Below are 19,917 nucleotides of genomic sequence, written 5' to 3' on the forward strand. Positions count from 1 at the left end.
TTTACCCCGCTAATCCCTCCAACCTACGCATTCCAGGTCACTAAGGGATAATTTAGCATGGCCAATGCACCTAATCCACACATCTTTGGGCACTAAGGAGCAATTTAGCACGGCCATTCTATCTAACCTGCACATCTTTGGATTGTGGGAGGAAACCGGAGCACCTGGAGGTAACTCATGCAGAGGGAGAGTGTGTGAACTCCACACAGACAGTGATTCAAGCCTGGAATCGAACCCAGGCATCTGGAGCTGTGAGACAGCAGTGCTAACCACTGTGTCACTACGTCATCATGGTTTACTTATTAGTTTAACTTCAGGAACACGCAACTTGGTAAAAAATACTTCTGTTTCTTGGGAGGTGATGGCCAAGTGATACTATTGTTTGACTGTTAATCCAGAAACTCAGTTAATTTTCTGGGGACCCGGGTTCAAATCCCACCACGGCAGATGGCGGAATTTGAATTCAATAAAAAAGATCTGAAATTAAAAGTCTGATGATGACCGTGAAACCATTATTGATTGTCAGAAAAACCCACTTGGTTCACTAATGTCCTTTAGAGAAGGAAATCTGCCGTCCTTATCCAGTCTGGCCCACATGTGATTCCAATGCCACAGCAATGTGCTTGACTCTCAAATACCCTTTTAAAAATGGTGTAGCAAGCCATTCAGTTCAATAAATACTGGCCCAGCCATAGACGCCCACATCCCATGAACGAATTAAAAAATATATAGGCAGCTCCCTATTTTGATTGCCCCCCCCCCCCGACCATTTTAAAGGATATTATACATTGTCAACACATGGCAAAGTAAAGGACTTCTTCCCAGTACAACTGAAAAGGTGTATAAAACTAATCCTGAAGAAGCACTGCTTCAGGATTTATTTCCTAGGGGGAAGTATCTAACCTTGGTTTAATATTTCCACATGGCTGCATAATGAAGCACCGTTCCAAAACATCCTTTTCGTACAAAGTAAATAGTGTTAAGTACAAATTAAGATTTTGTCCTAACAAGTCATGAGGTTCCACCCTCTCACTCTGCAGTTAACCCAACTTTTTCCAAGTCTGTACCCTAAGGAGGGAAGACAGCGCCCCCTGCTGTTTTGTCAAGGTGACACCCCAATCTGTCAAAACTGCAACCAAAAGTGAAAACGCTCGAAAATCGCAGCAGATCTAGAAGTATCTGTAAGAAGAGAAAAGAGCTGACGTTTCGAGTCCAGATGACCCTTTGTCAAAGTCCAATGTGAACTCGAAATGTCAGCTCTTTTCTCTCCTTACAGATGCTGCCAGATGTGCTGAGATTTTCCAGCATTTTCTCTGTTGGTTTCAGATTCCAGCATCTGCAGTAATTTACTTTTATCAAAGATGCAAAATTGTGGGCAGAGTCATGGATTGAAGTTTATTTATTAGTGTCACAAGTAGATTTACATTAACACTGCAATGAAGTTACTGTGAAAAACCTCAAGTCGCCACACCCTGCGCCAGTTCAGGTACAGATAGAGTATAATGTTTGCAAGTGTGAGGTTATCACTTTGGCAGAAGTAATAGTAGGAGGGATTATTATTTAAAAGGCAAAAAGCTGCAGCATGCTACGGTGCAGTGGGACCTGGGGGTCCTTGTGCACGAGTCGCAAAAACCCAGACTGCAGGTGCAGCAGGTGATCAAGAAGGTGAATGGAATGTTGGCCTTCATAGCGAGGGGGATAGAATATAAAAGTAGGGAGGTCTTGCTGCAACTGTACAGGGTACTGATGAGGCCACAGCTGGAGTACTGTGTGCAGTTTTGGTCGCTGTACTTGTGGAAGGATATATTGGCCTTGGAGGGAGTGCAGAGGAGGTTCACTGGGCTGATACCAGAGATGAGGGGGTTGGCCTATGAAGAGAGACTAAATAGACTGGGTCTGTACTCGTTGGAGTTTAGAAGGATGAGGGGGGATCTTATAGAGATGTATAAGATTCTGAAGGGGATGGATAGGGTAGAGGTAGAGAGATTCTTCCCGCTTAGAAAGGATTGGGGGGGGGGGGGGCAGTTTAGATCACACTTGAGGAGTAACTTCTTCACTCAAAGGGTGGTGAATCGCTGGAATTCTCTGCCCGTTGAAGTGGTGGAGGCTACCTCGCTAAATATATTTAAGTCACGGGTAGATAGGTTTCTGATAGACAGGGGAATTAAGGGTTATGGGGAGAAAGCGGGAAAGTGGAACTGATCCACTTCAGATCAGCCATGATCTTATTGAATGGCGGGGTGGACTTGAAGAGCGAGATGGCCTATTCCTGCTCCCATTTCTTATGTTCTTCAGTACATAGAGAGAATTTAGCACCTAACCAACATGTCTTTTGGAGGAAACTAGAGCGCCCAGAAGAACCCCATGCAGACATGGGGAGAATATGCAGACTCCACACAGACAGAGAACCAAGCCAAGAATCGAACCTGGATCCCTGGTGCTGTGAGGCAGCAGTGCTAACCCACTGTGCCACCCCGCCGCCCAAGTGCAGGAATCTGGCATCTCATTGCATGTTCGTTAAAAGTGAGCAAGTTGATTTAACTCTTCAGAATTTATTTAGATATTGTGCGTTTGACGCAGTTTTGCAAAGGCATTCTGAATTGCTTAACAATTAAGTACATATCTTGTCACCTCCTTTCAATGAGAGTCTGATAAACAGTCCAGGGAAAGATGTAGCATAGAACAGAGATTGTCAGAGGTGCTAAGTGATCGCTTGATGAGAACACATTGAAGTCAAGAATCCAGCCAACAACGAAACTGGTTATATCCAGTCCTGACAGAGCTGTGACCAATAGGCCCTCTGGCCAATATTAAGTCTCTGTTGGAACAGCCATGTCACAAACACAGAGATTAGAAGGTGCTCAGTACAAAACCAGAAGTACCCTAAATCATAAGACTGACAATTGTAGCCTATAAGGGTCATCAGCCAAACAAGATCTTTCATGTGAAGACAGTCATGCAGACAACCAAATAATAAATCCACAATCTAGGCTCCCTTCAGGTTGCTTCAGGCCCCAAGATTGATCAATAACCACATGGATTTGTGCAGTTTCTGAAAATGCTAACCTAGATTTCCATACTTGCTGCTATGTAAAAGACAGAGAAGGCCAGTAACGTTGCACTCACAGGACCATCAAGAATTTGTCATGCTTTCTTGCATTATTCATTCATGGATATGGCTGGCACTGGCAAAGCCAGCATTTATTGCCCAGCCCTAAGTTCCCTCAGGGCAGTGGTGGTGAAGGTACATCCTCAGTGCTTTCAGGTAGGGAGCCTCTCGAGAAGTGGCCTAATAATGAAGGAAGGGCAATACATTTCCAATCCAGAACGGTGCAAGATTCGGAGGCGGTGATCTCAAGCACATTTAGGTTTGGACAAAGAAGCATTGGCGAGTTGCTGCCATTCAGCTGCTAATTGGATATCATAGGAAAAAAAAATTTCACGACTCTCTTCTGCTCAGGGTGTGGTATAGAAACATGAACACCATACCCCGAACATAACTACATTTATATTTGTTACAGTTACTCTCTCTGATGGCTGTTTGAACTACAGAATTAAAATGACTAAAAAGGTTGAGCATGCCTGCACACATTACAATTTCTTTCAACTGGAAAGTGCAACACTCATATTCAACAGCGCTATTTTCAAGATAAGGCAGTTAGGCTCATAGTATCATAGACTTCAGCCTCAGAAAGGATAATCAAGTGTAAAATAATGGTGTTTTCATTCAGAACTTGATTCCCAGGTAGAATTTTTCCTGAGATAAGCTTATTTCTGTAAACGTACATGCCCATGTTTAACACTTAATCTGACCTCATGTCAGTAATTCACAGCCATTTGCTCATTGAAAAGTTTATCATCTTGTGGTCAAGAAGGCGTATGGTGTGCTAGCCTTCATTAATCAAGGGATTGAGTTTAGGAGTCGGGAGGTAATGCTGCAACTTTATAAGACCCTTGTCAGACCCCACTTGGAGTACTGTGTGCAGTTCTGGTCGCCTTACTACAAGAAGGATGTGGAAGCTATTGAGAGGGTGCAGAGGAGATTTCCAAGGATGTTGCCTGGATTGGGAGGAATGCCTTATGAAGATAGGTTAAGGGAGCTAGGTCTCTTCTCCCTGGAGAGACGAAGATTGAGAGGCGACCTGATAGAGGTTTATAAAATGTTGAGAGGTATAGATAGGGTGGATTCTCGGAGACTATTTCCCAGGGCTGAAATGGTCGCTACGAGAGGACACAGGTTTAAGGTGCTGGGGAGCAGGTACAGAGGAGATGTCAGGGGTAAGTCTTTCACTCAGAGGGTGGTGAGTGAGTAGAATCGGCTGCCATCGGTGATGGTCAAGGCAAACTCGCTGGAGTCTTTTAAGAGACTTCTGGATGAGTACAGGGGATTTAACGGGATTGAGAGTTACAGACAGGCCTGGTAGCTGTGGATATGATCGAAGCAACTTGTGTTCAATGTTCTAACATAGAGCAATTATTCTATGAAACCATCATGCTATTCTGCTCATCCCACTATTCTAATTGCTGATGTATCATTACTGCTTTACCATTTAAATAGAAGACAGTAAAGAGTTGAAAACTCCTAAACTTCTTTTCGGCGGCTCAGGCAATAGACACAGCCTGTAACTCAACCATACAGATAAGAAACACACGGTGGATACAGCAGCAGCAAATTAACTTCCGTCACTCTAGGTTTTCAGTCCTAATTGTCATCTGTTGACGCACAGATGACAATCCATGGCCACTGGGAAAGGGGTTCAAAGCTCATCCGGGATATCAAATGGTCATCTGCCAATGCTCTTCCCGTTGAGCAAGGAAGAAAGTATTAGGAATTAAGCAGGCCTCTCATCCTGCAACTGACAACCTCATAGCCATCAGCTGAAAAGCAGCGCAAACCAGCCATAGCTTCTCAACTTTCCAATTTTGTTCTGCTGAAGCTCCAAATCTACCAGTGCTACATTTTCTCCTCGACCCTATATTTGCACTGTTAAAACTGAATTATGTCCCACTGTAAATTATTCTTTTCTGGACCATAAATCTCTTTAACCTCCCTCAGTCTTCCTTTCTTCCAACAATCTTGAGGCTTTTAAACCCAAACTGGGAGTCATCTGAATTACTAAATCTTGATTTACCTCTTTTTCTGTCCTACTCTCTGACCTCGCTGGTTTCCTGCACCATGGATCTCAGCCCTTTACTTTGATTCTTGAATTGAAAAGAAAAATTCTCTTGAACTAAAAGGCTTCCATGCTTTTATGAAAATCTGGTCAGCATGATTTGCTTTAACGATCAGAATCAGTTAGCCTGAGACCTCGGTTGCTGAAACATTCTCCCTTAAAATGCTGCTCCAACTTTCATAATAAACATCTTTTAATTTTTAAAAAAATGGTAAATTTGTAGGTAAACATTTCCAGACAAAAGATTTATGTGATTTTAATTGTCCATTCTTCAGCTGGGCATAAAATGTATAAAATGACAAATGAAAAGGATTACTTTTCACACACCCTTCCTTTTGTCCTCTTGATCTTTGCAAGCTTTCCACTTTCATGGAGTTCCTCCCAGCCTCATCTTATTTGGCAGGGGCAACAGGGCATAGTGGCCCTGTAATACTTGACTTGTTTGACCCTATGTCCACCATTTGGCATATTCACATTGCATCACAAGTCATTAGCTACTGCACTGTGCGGAAGAATGTTGGTCCTCTAACATACTGCTTTGGTTCCTTACGTCCTTCAATGAACAATGAAGTTACCGTGAGAATCCCCTAGTCGCCATACTCCGAAGCCTGTTTGGGTACACAGAGGGAGGATTTTGGCCAAAGCACCTAAATCAGCATGACTTTTGGACTGTGGGAGGAAACCCCCTCAGACATGGGGGGGAACATGCAAACTCCACACAGACAGTGACCCAAGCTGGGAATTGAACCCGGGTCCCTGGTGCTGTGAGGCAACAGTGCGAACCACCATACCACCTAATAATTGTTAAGGGGATGAAAAAAGTATCTTCTTTACTTGGGTTTATAAATAAGGCAACTGAATGCAAAAGCTAATATACCTGAACTTTATTAATCATTGTTTAAGCCTCAGCTGTTGAACAGGGAAGGTTAAGCAGTGATCAACGGTGATTGCAAGATGATGAGGCTTTGATCATGTAGATAGAGAAGATTTATTCCCTTGTGCAAACGTGATAAAATCAAAAGCTGGGGAGTGGGATTGAGCGTGACCGGTTTTTCAAAGAGCAAGCAAAAGCACAATGGGCTGAATGGCCTCCTTCTGTGCTGTAAGTTTGTAATGGACAGGATTTTTCTCCCCCTCCATGGTGCATTTCACGGTGGCAGGAGGCAGTGTGCTGTTTGCTGGCGGCAGATGTTGTCAACGGGCCTCCCATCCATTGACTCCATCTACATTTCCTTGGAAAACCAGCTGACATAATTAAGGACCACACACATTCTCTCTTCCACCTTCTTCCTTCGGGAAGAAGATTCAAAAGTCTGAGGACATGTACAACCAACTCAAGAACAGTTTCTTCCCTGCTGCTGTCAGACTTTTGAATGGATCTAATTTGTATTAAACTGATCTTTCTTGATACCCTAGCTATGACTGTAACATTACATTCTGCACTCTCTCCTTTCCTTCTGTGAATGGTATGTGTTATATGTATTGCATGCAAGGAACAGTACTTTTCAATAACTTGTAATGCAATGTTAATACATGTGAAGATAAGAAATCAATCAAATCAAATGCTGAATGCTCCCCTCGCTGCCAGGAAACCACAGCGGGAGTGCACCATCGGCAGGACCACAAGGTCCTGCCAGCACAAACACCAGCAAGATTTCACTGTATGATTCTAAGTGAGTATGTCACATGATAGCACACTATGTATTGATTCAAGCTTACAATCAATTCTCAGTTTTACAGGGAAAGATAAACAAGATGCAAATAGGCAATAAATTTGCAGCACAAAAAGAGGCTATTCAACCCAACTGGTCCACGTTGGTATCTATGCCCCACACAACCTGTGAATGCACATTGCTCCACATGTGAGGGGAGATATCAAAGAAGTCAAATTGCTGCATAATTAAAACGTGAATGATATTCAAGGTTTCAAAGCCAGCTGGCCAATTCGAAGCTATGTGAACAGCAGTGAGCACTCAAAATCATGGTTGTTGTCAAATGGTTCAGTATATCAAAACTCACCCTTTTTATTGATTCTGAAGTGAAGTCTGGGTGAGTCAAAAGAATATCCATGTCCCCACTCGACTCAGCACCTAGAGATATGAAGGGAAAATTAATGAAGGGGACTCCTTCTGATCTGCACTGCAGGTGCTGCATTCAATAGGCTATGAAACACAGAAATGGCAAACAGGTAAAGACCAGTTGGTAATGGTGAAAATGCACATCAACTCCCTCTTCCCTACCCCAAAATTTTGGTGGATAATATCTGTATAAATGAAATAATTCTCTTTGCTGCAGAGGTGATCCAAACACTCACAACCAAAGGCCAGGAATCACTGACAGTTAAAGTTCAAATGTTGATTATTATTTATACCACATCCATCCCCAACCTCAATTACAGCAGAACCCAGCATGTAACTGTTAAAGACAAGGCTGAATTGTTTGCAATCACCTTTGGCCAAAAGTGTCGAACGGATGATCCATCTTGACCTCCAACCTCCACCATCACAATTATGAGTCATCAGCCAATTTGATCACAATCAGCTCACATCAAAAAACAGCAGAATGCACTGAACATGACAAAGCCTCTGGACCCTAACAACACCACAGCTGAAATGCGGAAAATATGTGCTCGAGGACCAGCCATCTTTCTAGTTAAGCTGTTCCTGCATAGCTACAATACAATCTGACAACGTGGAAAATTGCCCAGATATGTCCAGTTCACAAAAAGCAGGATAAATCCAAATACCCTGCAACCAACTCCCAATCATGAGTAAACTGATGGAAGATGTCATCAACAGTACTATCAAGTGTCACTTACTAATAAGCTGCTAACTGGCAATCAGTTCAGGTTCCATGATCATTTGCCTTCAGACCTCATTAGAGCCTTGGTCCAAACATGGAGAAGAGAGTTAAATTCCGGAGGTGAGGTGAAAGTGACTGAGCAGAAAGGCGGCATTTTATTAAGCGTAGCATCAAGAAGCCCAATTAAAACCAGAATTACTGGGGTCAGGAGAAAAACTCCTCATTGACCAGAATTATAGCTGGCACAAAGGAAGATTTTGTTTGTTGGAGGCCAATTATCTCATCCTCAGGACACTGCTGCGGGGCATTCCTCAGCAAAGTCACAGGCAAAATTTAATATATCTTTGAGCTATTGTTTTCATAGAATAGAATCATAGTACGACTAAGGAGGAGGAGGCCATTCGACCCACTGAGTCTGCACCAAAAGTCACTAAAAGACCTTCTTACCCAGGCCCTCACCTCCACTTCATCCTGAGCACTTCCCATGATGAATCCACCGAACCTGCGCATCTTTGGACTGTGGGAGGAAACCAGAGCACCTGGAGCAAACCCCACATCAACAGTCAGCCAACGTTGGAATCAGACCCAGGTCCCCAGTGCTGTGAGACAGCAATGCTAACCACTGTGCCATCATGCTCACCCGTAAATGTTCAGGACTTCCATATTACAAAACCTACATTTCAACCTGTCATACATTTAATTAATTTCAAAGTACATTCCAAGTGGTATTTCCAATTACCTATCCAAAAAAGTTGCCAGTTAAATGATTAAAGTCAATCAAAACATGCACCAACCTCGCCTGAAGCTGCCACAAATGATGGCGACGAAGTTTGAATCCAGTTTCTCTATTTCCCGCAGAACTATGGTCTAAAGAATCAAGATAAGCAAAAAATAGTTACAATTTGCAAGAGGAAGAGGTGGAGTGCATAGCTAAGTGTTGTTCTGACCAACATGCTCTTGCCTCAGGATGCAATTCTGCAACAATTCACAGTACCCAGCAGTAAATGCCCAATCTCACCAGTACCAGTAAGGGAAAGCAGGGAATGGATACCAAATATCAACTGTTCCACTTTACTGAAAGGCCTGTTACGTGTGACATTTTCATAATACTTCCAGTTAATATATGAAGAGCACCTAACATTTTTGGATTGTGTCCATCCAAACTTAACCTGTGTGTGGAGAGCACTTCGAAGCATATAACATTAGGGTGATGAAGTATTCTTAAACTGGTGTGGAGAGAAATTTGTGATGATTAAAGTAGCTCAGATTCACTTTCAGATTTAATGAGTGGTCAGCAAAGACTCTTCATTTTTCTATGCATTAATGATTTTCAATTTAGGTCCAAATACAAATTAAGATAATTACAGCAATCACAACGCCTGCACGCCTGCTAAATCTGAAAATGTTTCACTTCAGGAATCTGCAAAATGCTACCACATTACAGTATGCTCATGATCAAAGGCAATTCTCAAGCTGCTGTATGGTGCAACTATCAGAATAAATCAATTTGTGGTCCGTGCTTCATTTAAAATGATCTCAGTTAATAATTTATTGAGCAATACTGCATACATCTGTTTACAAAATAGACAAGCTGCACAAAGTTGGACCCAAAAGCAAAACAACCAGCAAGTGGGAGTGAGCCATTCAGCCCATCAGGCTGCTCTGCCATTGAATATGATCACAGCTGATCATTCAGTTCAATGTCACTTTCCCACACTAATATCCCCTTCTGTCATTGGCATTGAGAAATCTGACAACCTCTACTTTAAACATATTCAATGACTGAGATTCCAAAGCCTTCTGGGGTACAGAATTCCAATGGTTCACAAGCCTTTGAACAAACAAAAATGTTCCTCATTTTGGCTCTAAGTAGCTTCTCCCTTATTTTGAAACTGTCTCCTGGTTCTAGACTCCTCAATACAGGGAAATATCCAACCCAAATCTACCCTATCAATCCAAATAAGCAGCTTTCAATGAGATGACCTCTCATTCGTCAAAACTTTTAGAGAATACACGCCGAATTTCCCCAATCTCTCTTCACAGGACAGTCCCACCATCCCAAGATGAATTATTGCCCTTCCTCTACAGCAGTAATATCCTTCCTAAGGCAAGGGGACCAAAACTGCACACTATCCCAGATGCAGTCTAACCAAGGTTGTGTACAACTGAAGCAAGGTTCCTCTAGTCAAACTCTCTGCGAAGAAAGACCAACATTCAAGCCTTCTTCATTGCTTGCTGCACCTGAATGCTAGCCTTCAGTGAGTCACTTGAGGACACCCAGATCATTTGTACGTCTACACTTTCTAATCTCTTACCATTTAAGAAAGATTTTGCATGTCTAATCCTCTTACCAGAGTGGATAGCCTCACATTTCTGACATTGTATTCCATGCTACTACTTAATTGCAGTTTGTGTTTAATATAATGTACACATCTTCAAACAGTGACTACTGTAACACTAACCATTGGCATTTATATAGCAAAACATAGCAAATGTCCAAATCATAGGAACATTATCAAGCAAGGAAACACAAGGAAATATTAGGATAGACCTGGTCCAAGAGATAGAATTTGAGGAGCATCCTAAAGGGGGTGCAAGAAGAGACAGACCTGGAGATGTTCGTGCACACATCTTTAAAGGTTCCAGGACTGGCTAACAAAACAGTTAACAAAGTGCGTAGGAGCCTGCCTTTATAAATTGAGGCACTGTCCAACTGTCAGGGAGCTGTGTTAAACTTGTGTAGAACACAAGGTTGCCCCCAGCTGGAGTCTTGTCCCCAATTCTGGACACCATACTTTAGGAAGTATATGACAGCTCTGGAAGGGTGCAGGAGCGATTTACTAGAATGGTTCAGTGGATGAAGAATTACATTAGACAACTAAACTGGACAAGTTGGAGTTCTACTCCTAGGAGCAGGAAAGATTAAAAGGAGATTTGATATAGGCGCTGAAAATCATGTTTAGATAACAGTAAATAAAGAAAAACAGTTTTCTAAAGGCCAAGACATAGACAACCAGAGAGCATAGATTTAAGGTGCTTTGCACAAGAACCAGAGGCAACATGAGGAAAAAGACTGGTTCAACATTAGGTCTGGTTGGAATTTGAAATGCACTGCTTGATATTGGAAACAGATTCAACACTAACTTTCAAAAGATAATTGGATGAACGTAATTGATGAACAGTAGAAGGGAGAAAAAAATGTAAAGAGGGAAGATGAGAAGATAGGCAGCATGGAAGGAAACAATGAAAGATTGTCCTTGATACAGCTCCCTTCAGAATGCCCAAGGTGCTCCACAGTTCATTAATTATTTTTAAAACGTAGTCACTCTTGTAATATAGGCAGAAAGTAACGTGTGGAATGAAGTGGATTGCCTTTCAAAAGAGCAAGCACAGACTCAATGGGCTGAATGGTATCGTTCTATGTTCTACTATTTGATGATTTTATAACTCTGTAAATACTAATCTTTGCCAGCAGCTTTGTGAAAGATTGAAGCAGGAAAGGAAGTAACAACCATCTAACAACTGTGCAGGCTGTGTTCAGCATGAAGCAGCAAGCACATCTGCTTACACACACAAGTATCGGGCGGTGTAGTGGTACAGTGGTTAGCACTGCTGCCTAACAATGCCAGGGACCCGGATTCGATTCCCAGCTTGGGTCAGTGTCTGTGCGGAGTTTGCAAGTTCTCCCCATGTCTGCGTGGGTTCCCTCTGAACGCTCTGGTTTCCTCCCAGAAAGACATGCTGGTTAGGTGCATTGGCCATACCAAATTGTCCTCAGTGTGCCTGGACAGGTGCAGGAGTGTAGTGAGTAGGGAATTTTCACAGTAACTTTATTGCAGTGTAAATGTAAGCCTACTTGTGGCTAATAAATAAACTTTTACTTTTACCCGTGCATTAGGATTCAAAGTCTGTAGTCACAATCTATTAAATGAAGTTTCTCAATTGTGTAAACTTGACAAATGTCAAGATTCTACCCAGTTATAGGCAAACTGAGCTCCCTTTGCCTTACCTGCATTTTCACCATTTCACATCGAGGAATTCGCTTTTCAAAATCTTCAAAGTACCTGTGCAGAGCAGTCATTTGACAGAAATTTGTGACAGCTTTCATTATTGCAAGAATCTGTGGACTAATTGCTCAGCAGAAAGCTACCACCCACCCTCCCCTCCCCCGCATATTGCTTTCTCTCCAGAGAGAAGTGGCATTTTGGTGGTGCCATCTTACCTGCTCATCATGCTGGTCGATTGGTGTGGCGAGCTGGTAAGATCACGAGAGAGGTGAAAAACTGGGTTCATGCAATATTTAAATGCTTAATTAAATATTATTAGCGAGTCCAGAATGGAATCAGGGACCTCTCCCGATTGCCTTGCTGGCCTTACCAGTGGGAGAGAGGGATGATATCAGGGCAGTAATCATCTGAGGAGGCCAGCGATTGACTACGGAGGCCAGCAATGGGGGACGGTGGGGGAGAGTGACAAATCTCTCAGTACACTGTGTACACTTCTATATTGAGAGATCAAGGGGCATGTGCAATAGCGCCCCTTGCAGTCAGCAGCCAGCTTCCCGATGGGAATGGAATCTGCCCATTCTCCCTAATGGCATGAAGCACACGTTGCCTCTTTTTTGCGCTGAGTGCCGTCCAATTGTATATGAGAGCTCACCCAAAAAATGGGGTCGATTCTCTCGCGTTTTCATGCTCATTCGGCACTGAGACCTTTTTTGGTAAGATCACACACACCCGCCCTTAACTTTGCTTTTTCACAACACCATTAGTGTGCATGGACTCTGAATGGCAACATCACCAATGAGTTAAGATTGGCGACACGAAGGTGCAATTATATTACGATTGTAATATACGAAGCAATTTAAATGACAGCAGTTAGTTACAAGTGTTAGTTAGAAATATTTACGCTGCAAACTATTTTTCTGCATTATTATAATGCAATGTCTTCCTCCTCAGGAATTGTCAAGTGGATGGTACAGAATCCTTGATGGGCTATGCAAGGAATAAGCTCAAAGAGGCCAAACAACCTGTCACACTGAAAACTTCCAAATGTTTTTAAAGGTATAATCCAACCCGAGAAGTTTCAAATTGCTGTCACATAAAGGGGTGAGTATTTTGAAGGAGTTAATTTGTCCAAAGTTGTATCTATTTTTTAATATTACATCTAGAAACATCCCAAGACACAATGCCTCCACAAGGCAGCTTTTCATCCCACTAAAACCTATCCTAAATGACTTTTACAAACTTCTGCCCAGCGACTATGTCACATTGAAAAATCAGCTCCGCCACAACTTACTTCACGCCAATCCGTTGATGATAATTTAGAATGTGCTCATTTTCTCTCAGATCTAAAAAAAAAATTAAATTTCAAATCATTTTTATTTACACTTGAAAACTGAATTGCCAAGAGTTAGGTTAGTAAAGTTATAGTCCAACTCAGCCATCAAAGCCAATATATTCACAGTTTAATCACAGTCCATCCTGAGACAGTTTTATTGTTCCAGGAGAAACTGCTATCTCTTGACACTCTAGGCAAGAGTGGAGGGTGAGCAGTACCAAGGAGATATCTGCGTTCCCGCTTCTACTGCTATATCTTAACTGCACTTGGTATAAAGGGCACAAGATACAAAATTCAGGAGCAAAGCAAAGAGTGAGGAAGACAGTAACATATCTTCAGAGCAGGTACACAGATGGGTAAAAAGAAAAGACAAATGGCAGGTGAAATTTAATGGAGAGAAATTATTTTTTATTCTTTCATGGGATGTGGATGTCTCTGGAAAAGTCAGCAGTTACTGCCCACCTCCAATTTTCCTTTAAGTGGCTTTAAGGTCATTTCATTATGGGTCACCTGTAGGCCAGACTAATTAAAGAGAACAGATTTCCTTCCTTAAAGGCCATTAGTGAACCAGAAGGGTTTTTACAACAATCAGATAGCTGTCATGGTCACCATTACTGAGATGAGCTTTGATTCCATTTTTTCTGTTCATTAATTTAAGTTCCACGGTGGGATTTCAATGCATGCCCCAGGGCATTAGCTCGGCCTCTAGATCACCAGTCTAGTGACACTATCACGATATGCCACTGTCTCTCCTATGAAGTGAGAGAGTTTGGAAGGAAGAATAAGGAGGTAATGTGAACTATATGGTATAATTTTAAAGGGGATGCAGGCACAAAGACATCCCTTATATTCACAATTTTTGCAAGGTGGCAGATGTTAAATGGTTAAAAACCACCATCCTGGGTTTTGTAAATATAGGAAGAGTACAAAAGTAATGAAACTATGCTAATCTTTTTCTAAAATTGATTTCATTGCAGTTAGAATATTGCGTTCAATCCTGCGCATCATACTTTAGGACGAATTTCAAGGTCTTGGAGGGGATGAAGAAGATTACTATAATAGTATCACGGTAAGGGACATCAATAATGTGTAGGGATTGAAGAAACTGGGATAATTCTCCTTAGAGCAAAGGAGATTCCAAAGAAACGTTCAAAATCATAAACAGTTTTCACAGAGTAAAGAATGACATTCTGCTTCCTGTGACAGAGGATCTTCAATGCACTGTCTTAAACGATCATTGAAGCAAGTTTAATAGTAACATTCAAATTCAGAACCCAATAAATATTTGAAGGGAGAAAGCAAAGAATTTTGGGGATGAGTGGAGGAATGAGATTAATTGCTTAATTAATTGAAAAGCTGACAGACATTATGGGCTGTATTAGTATACGATACTATAATTCTTTTAATTAAATAGTTGGCAAAATATATTATTCTGCCTCATTAATTAAGGAGTGGCCACTTGAGAAGGTTTGCAAGCTTAATCTGTTTCCATACTGCATCTTTAAATGTCAAGAGGAGAGAGGGAAGAATAAACATGGGTTATAAAACAAATGCTACCTGGCTAGTAGCTTATTCCACTGTGTATTACTGCACACAGCGAAAAGCATTTATATTTTTTTAAAAAAATCATCAAAGGAGGTGGATACATAAGCATCAGTTTGTTTAGCACCTTAGACACACCTAATAGTTGTGCATTTTCCACACATAGTTGTGCATTTTCCACAAACAACCTAAGATACCTTAACCATCATTCAGCAGAACACTCGAGGGGACACAATGGTTAGCACAGCGCCAGGGATCTGGGTTCAATTCCAGCCTTGGGTGACTGTCTGTGTGGAGCTTGCAAGTTCTCCTCGTGTCTGCATGGGTTTCCTCCGAGTGCTCTGGTTTTCTCCCACAGTCAAAGATGTGCGGGTTAGATTGATTTGATGTGTGAAATTGCGCCTTAGTGTCCAAAGGTGTGCAGGTGAGGTGGATCAGCAGAATAAACGTGTCGGGTCATGAGGCTAGGTAAGATGGGTTAACTGCTCCGTCAGAGATTTGGTGCAAACTCAATAGGCCAACTGGCCTCCTTCTGCACTGTAGGGATTCTATGATTATATTAAGCAAAGCACACACCCTGTGGTTTGGATGGCATATTGTGCATGGTAAAGAATCAAAAGGAATATTTTCAAATGTATCTCAGTTTATAGGGCAACTAGCTTTATGGATAATTCTACTAATACCAAAATGTTTATTATTTTGACAGAAAAGATGTCCAGGCCTCACAAAACGTACCATCCAAGGTTTTGATTCCCTCCTCCACAAATTTCCTTGCTGCTGCAGGTCTGTAGAATGGAAGCATATGTTAGGACAATTGTCTGAGGCCAAAGTACATCTAAAATGCAGGAAATGACTCTACCTTCCCTTTACAGATCAATACTTCCAAAACATTAGTGAGAACCATGACAATAAATCTCTTTCCATTGGACCCTTCAATTGTAAGCTGAGTAAACATAAATACATCTGAGACTCTTCTCCCCTCAATATCTCAAATTTAAAGTTTTCATTCTGGTGTTTCAATCTCTCCAGGGCTTTGCTTTTCTTCATAACCTCTTCCAGCATACAGCTTTCTAAACCCACGTGCTCCTCCCAACTCTGGCCTTTTGTACATTATACACAACGCCACTGTTAACCCTTCGGCCGTCGATGCTCTACATTCTGAAATTCTCTCCCTAAACCGCATTCTCTTTAAAGCCATCCTTCAAACCCAGCCCTTTCACCAAGCTTTTATTCGCCATGCTCATGATGTTTGGTTCAGTCTCAATGTTGTCTGAATACACTTCTGTGAAGTGCTATGGGATGCTTTTTTCCATCTATTTTTAAAAGGGACGGGAAAAATATCAACAAATATCAAAAGGCATGGATATACCTCTGAGGCTAAGGCTCTGGTCAGACCCCATCCGGAGTACTGTGAGCAGTTTTTGGGCCCCGTATCAAAGGAAGGATGTGCCTGCCTCGGAAGAGGTCCAGAAGAGGTTCACAAGAATGATCCCTAAAATAAAGAGCTTGTTGTACAAGGAATGGTTAAGGACCCTGGGTCTGTAATTGTTGGAGTTTTGAAGGATGAGGAGGATCTTATTGAAACTTATAGGATACTACAAGGCCTAGATAGAGTGGATGTGGAGAGGATGCTTCCACAAGTGGAAAAAACTAAAACCAGATGGCACAAACTCAGAGTGAAGGGACAATCCTTTAAAACAGAGATGAGCAGCAATTTCTTCAGCCACAGAGTAGTGAATCTGTAGAACTCTTTGCCGCAGAAGGCTTTGGAGGCCAGGTCATTGGGTGTTTGTAAGGCAGAGAAAGCTAGGTTCCTGATTAATAAGGGGATTGGGGTTATGGGGAAAGGCAGGAGAATGGGGAAGCAAAAAATATCAGCCATGATTGAATGGCAGAGCAGACTTGATGGGCCGAGTGGCCTAATTCTGCTCCGATGTCTTATGGCTTGCACCAAGATTGTTTCCCATCTTTTAGATACTTCCTGGGAATACTGGACAAAATAAAGCTGAATGAAATTACACAGTTGAAACTCAGTGTGCTGCAGAAGTTTCTTCTATTTTTCTCCCTCTCTACCCACGACTTTTCACAATCTCCTCTAGATCTCCACGGTGCCAACAATTAAAGTTAGAAGAGACGTAAAGTTTTTTTTAGAAAAAAATCACATCATTACAAACAAAATCCCCTTCCTCAAGATAATTGTTAGGACCTGCATTGTTGACTGATCCTTGTTTCTCCACAGCTGCTGCCTGACCCACTGAGTGTTCACTTCTCTTTCTGCTTAAGTTTGCAGAATTCAAGCATCTGCAGTATTTTATATCTTTCGCTCTCAGTGCCTCTGACTCCCTGAATACTAAAAACACAAGAAGAATCCTATGACCGCAGGGATGAATCATACAATTGGACCCTGCTCTTTCTTTCAAGGATCACAAAATGAGGCTGTCGTTCCGATGCTGCCTCTTTCTGTCCAATTTATCCAGCTTATTCCGCATAACACTGCAAATTAATTCTCACAGTTGCTTTTAAAAGTTCTTCTGGAATATGATTTCAGACAGTCTTTTTAAGATCTTAACAATCCTCAAAAACCTTAACCCCCTTCTAGTTCCTTTGCCAATTTTAAATCTATGGCCTATTATTGCTGAACTCATTGCCAAGAGAAACAGTTGTCCCTAATTGCTCCATCAAAACCATTGTAACTTTGAATACCTCTGTTAGAACTCCCCTAAACCTTCTCTGCCCTCAGAAGAATAGCAGCTTCTTCAATCTTTGCACACAATTGAACTCCCTCATCCCCAGCAGCAACTTGATCACTCTCCTCTTTACCTTCTCCACAAGGCTGTCCCTCCTGAAATTTGGTGCCCAGAATTTCACATGGTACTCGAGCTGAGGCCTAACCAGCCAGCACTTCTCAACACTCACGTTATAAAGTCAAATATCCCACTATGTTTTCTTACCCACCTTATCATCCCCTGTCACCTTCATTGAGTTGTAAATATGTACCTCAGGTCCCTCTGTTCTTGCAGCCTCCTTAAAATAGCACCATTTAGTCTTGCCAGGTTGTTGAGCCCAAAATGTATCACTTTTCGCACTTATCCATTTATAATTGCTTCCGCCATGTGTTTGCATGTATATTCCTGAAGTCTGCTGCAACCTTCCTTGCTATTTACTATATTGTCAACTTTTGTATCATCTGCAAACTTCAAACTGAACTCCCAACCCAAATTACCAATAAGTAACAAAAAAAAATACATTACCCGACTAGACCCGCGAAGAAATATCTGATTTACGCATCCCTGTGGTCATTCAAGATACCAAAAAGCAGAATGTTGCAGAAAAAAGTAACAGTGGAACTTTCATTAGCCACACTCCAATTGTCTGTATTCCCAATTAGGCAATCCTTTGTGAGACATTACTCCAATTGACAACTTGCTAATGTTTTGTTAAAGCTGTACAATTGGGGTGGCACCATGGCACAGTGGTTAGCATTGCTGCCTCACAGCACAAGGGGCCTGGGTTCAATTCATGGCTCGGGTCACTGTCTGTGTGGCGTCTGCACATTCCCTCCCCCACCCCCCCATCCCCTGCTTGTCTGCATGGGTTTCCTCTGGGTGCTCTGGTTTCCTCCCACAGTCTGAAAGATGTGCTGGCTAGGTGCTAAATTCTCCCGCAGTGTACCCGAACAGTGCCAGAGTGTGACAAATTGGGGATTTTCACAGTAAATTCATTTCAGTGTTAATGTAAGCCGACTTGTGACACTAATAAATAAAACTTAAAACAATTATTTCTTGTTTTTTGTGCCAATCCTGTCATTACTCTGTACTCAGGGCATTACCATGACATATATACAAGATTAAATTCAGTGTAGTCATGATACAGCCAGGGGGAGTGGTGGGTGGAGATCTTCTCCATTTTGGCAGATAATTCAAGTTCCACTACATTAAAAGTTCTTGTCTTTTGTGTTTACCCTATTCCTGTCACTCTTGTTAAAAAGTTAATAGATGAACTAGTATCATCTTGACGAATCTGGAAAAGAAACAGAACAGAATGCAACACTGAAATGCAATAAGAAAGGATGGCAAACAGAATAAATTTCAATAGAAAAGTAGCCTAGTACTCCGGTCTTTGGTGTGAAATTCTATGCAGTGGGAAATGGGGCTACTAATTTGATCATTTTTGCATTATTTCATTCCCATTGCAATCAATAATTGACTATTCATAAATATAATTATTTTGTAAGTAATAATTATTTATGAAGTGCCCATATGTCTCACTTCAAGGGAGCCCTTCTCCCATCAAATATCATGATCCTTAGTAACAATGCAAAGGATACAGAATTAAAAATCCTTAGGAACTGCTCAGTGAATTCAGTTGAGACTGCTGACTGGGTATTTATTATATGCTGTTAGGATACCAGATCAGAAACACCAAGGAATATTGTGAAGTCAGACGAGACCCCAACAATTTACTATTTTAGCATTGTGAGGATATAATGTTTCATTCCAGGTGCAATTCTACTGATACACAGGAAAGCCTTCATTAAAACAATTGTATTTAAATACAAGAAATATTAATTAGTTTAACTTTTAACAGCTAAACAAAACTTAAACCAGACAAAATACAATCCTCAATTGCTAAATTTTCAATGTGAATTCCAATTCCTCTTATAGACTTAAGCCCCATCTTTAAAATTAATTAGAAAAACACAGACTCATATGCTCATACTTAAGTTAACAATCCAAGAGCTTTCAAAATGCTTTGAGGGAGAGAAAGAGATACATCGTACTTCTTTCAAAGCCAGGCAATAACTGCTTCTTTTAAAAATGAAAGAAAAAATATTTTCCCTGCAAGCTTAGCTCCTCCCACTAAGCACATGACTCTGTCCCTGTCAAGCAATTGAATCAAAACTACTCTGAAACCCCAGAGGAAACCTAAGTACACACAAATGCATTAGTTTAGCTTGAAACAAATACTCCAGATCGAAAATGGGTACTAACAGATCACTATCTGAAGTATCAGAACATGTGGCGAAAAAAGATTACTTAGCCAAAGGTGATCAACTTAA

General features: G+C 41.5%; 1 protein-coding gene across 3 annotated transcripts in view; it reads right to left on the reverse strand.

The window, feature by feature from the left end:
• Window positions 1-19,917, reverse strand: part of polb (polymerase (DNA directed), beta) — a 90,746-nt gene that overhangs the window by 58,162 nt on the left and 12,667 nt on the right. For all 3 annotated transcript variants that reach the window (XM_080217089.1, XM_080217088.1, XM_080217087.1), the window contains exons 5-10: window positions 18,820-18,878; window positions 15,594-15,643; window positions 13,275-13,326; window positions 11,986-12,040; window positions 8,771-8,843; window positions 7,194-7,264 (exon numbers count right to left, since the gene is read on the reverse strand). In XM_080217089.1, the coding sequence (XP_080073215.1) occupies window positions 7,194-7,264; window positions 8,771-8,843; window positions 11,986-12,040; window positions 13,275-13,326; window positions 15,594-15,643; window positions 18,820-18,878 (360 nt within the window). The remainder of the gene's footprint in view (window positions 1-7,193; window positions 7,265-8,770; window positions 8,844-11,985; window positions 12,041-13,274; window positions 13,327-15,593; window positions 15,644-18,819; window positions 18,879-19,917) is intronic.

This window comes from Carcharhinus amblyrhynchos, chromosome 34 (genome assembly GCF_965287045.1).
Source record: "Carcharhinus amblyrhynchos chromosome 34, sCarAmb.v2.hapA, whole genome shotgun sequence".
Lineage (NCBI taxonomy): Eukaryota > Metazoa > Chordata > Chondrichthyes > Carcharhiniformes > Carcharhinidae > Carcharhinus > Carcharhinus amblyrhynchos.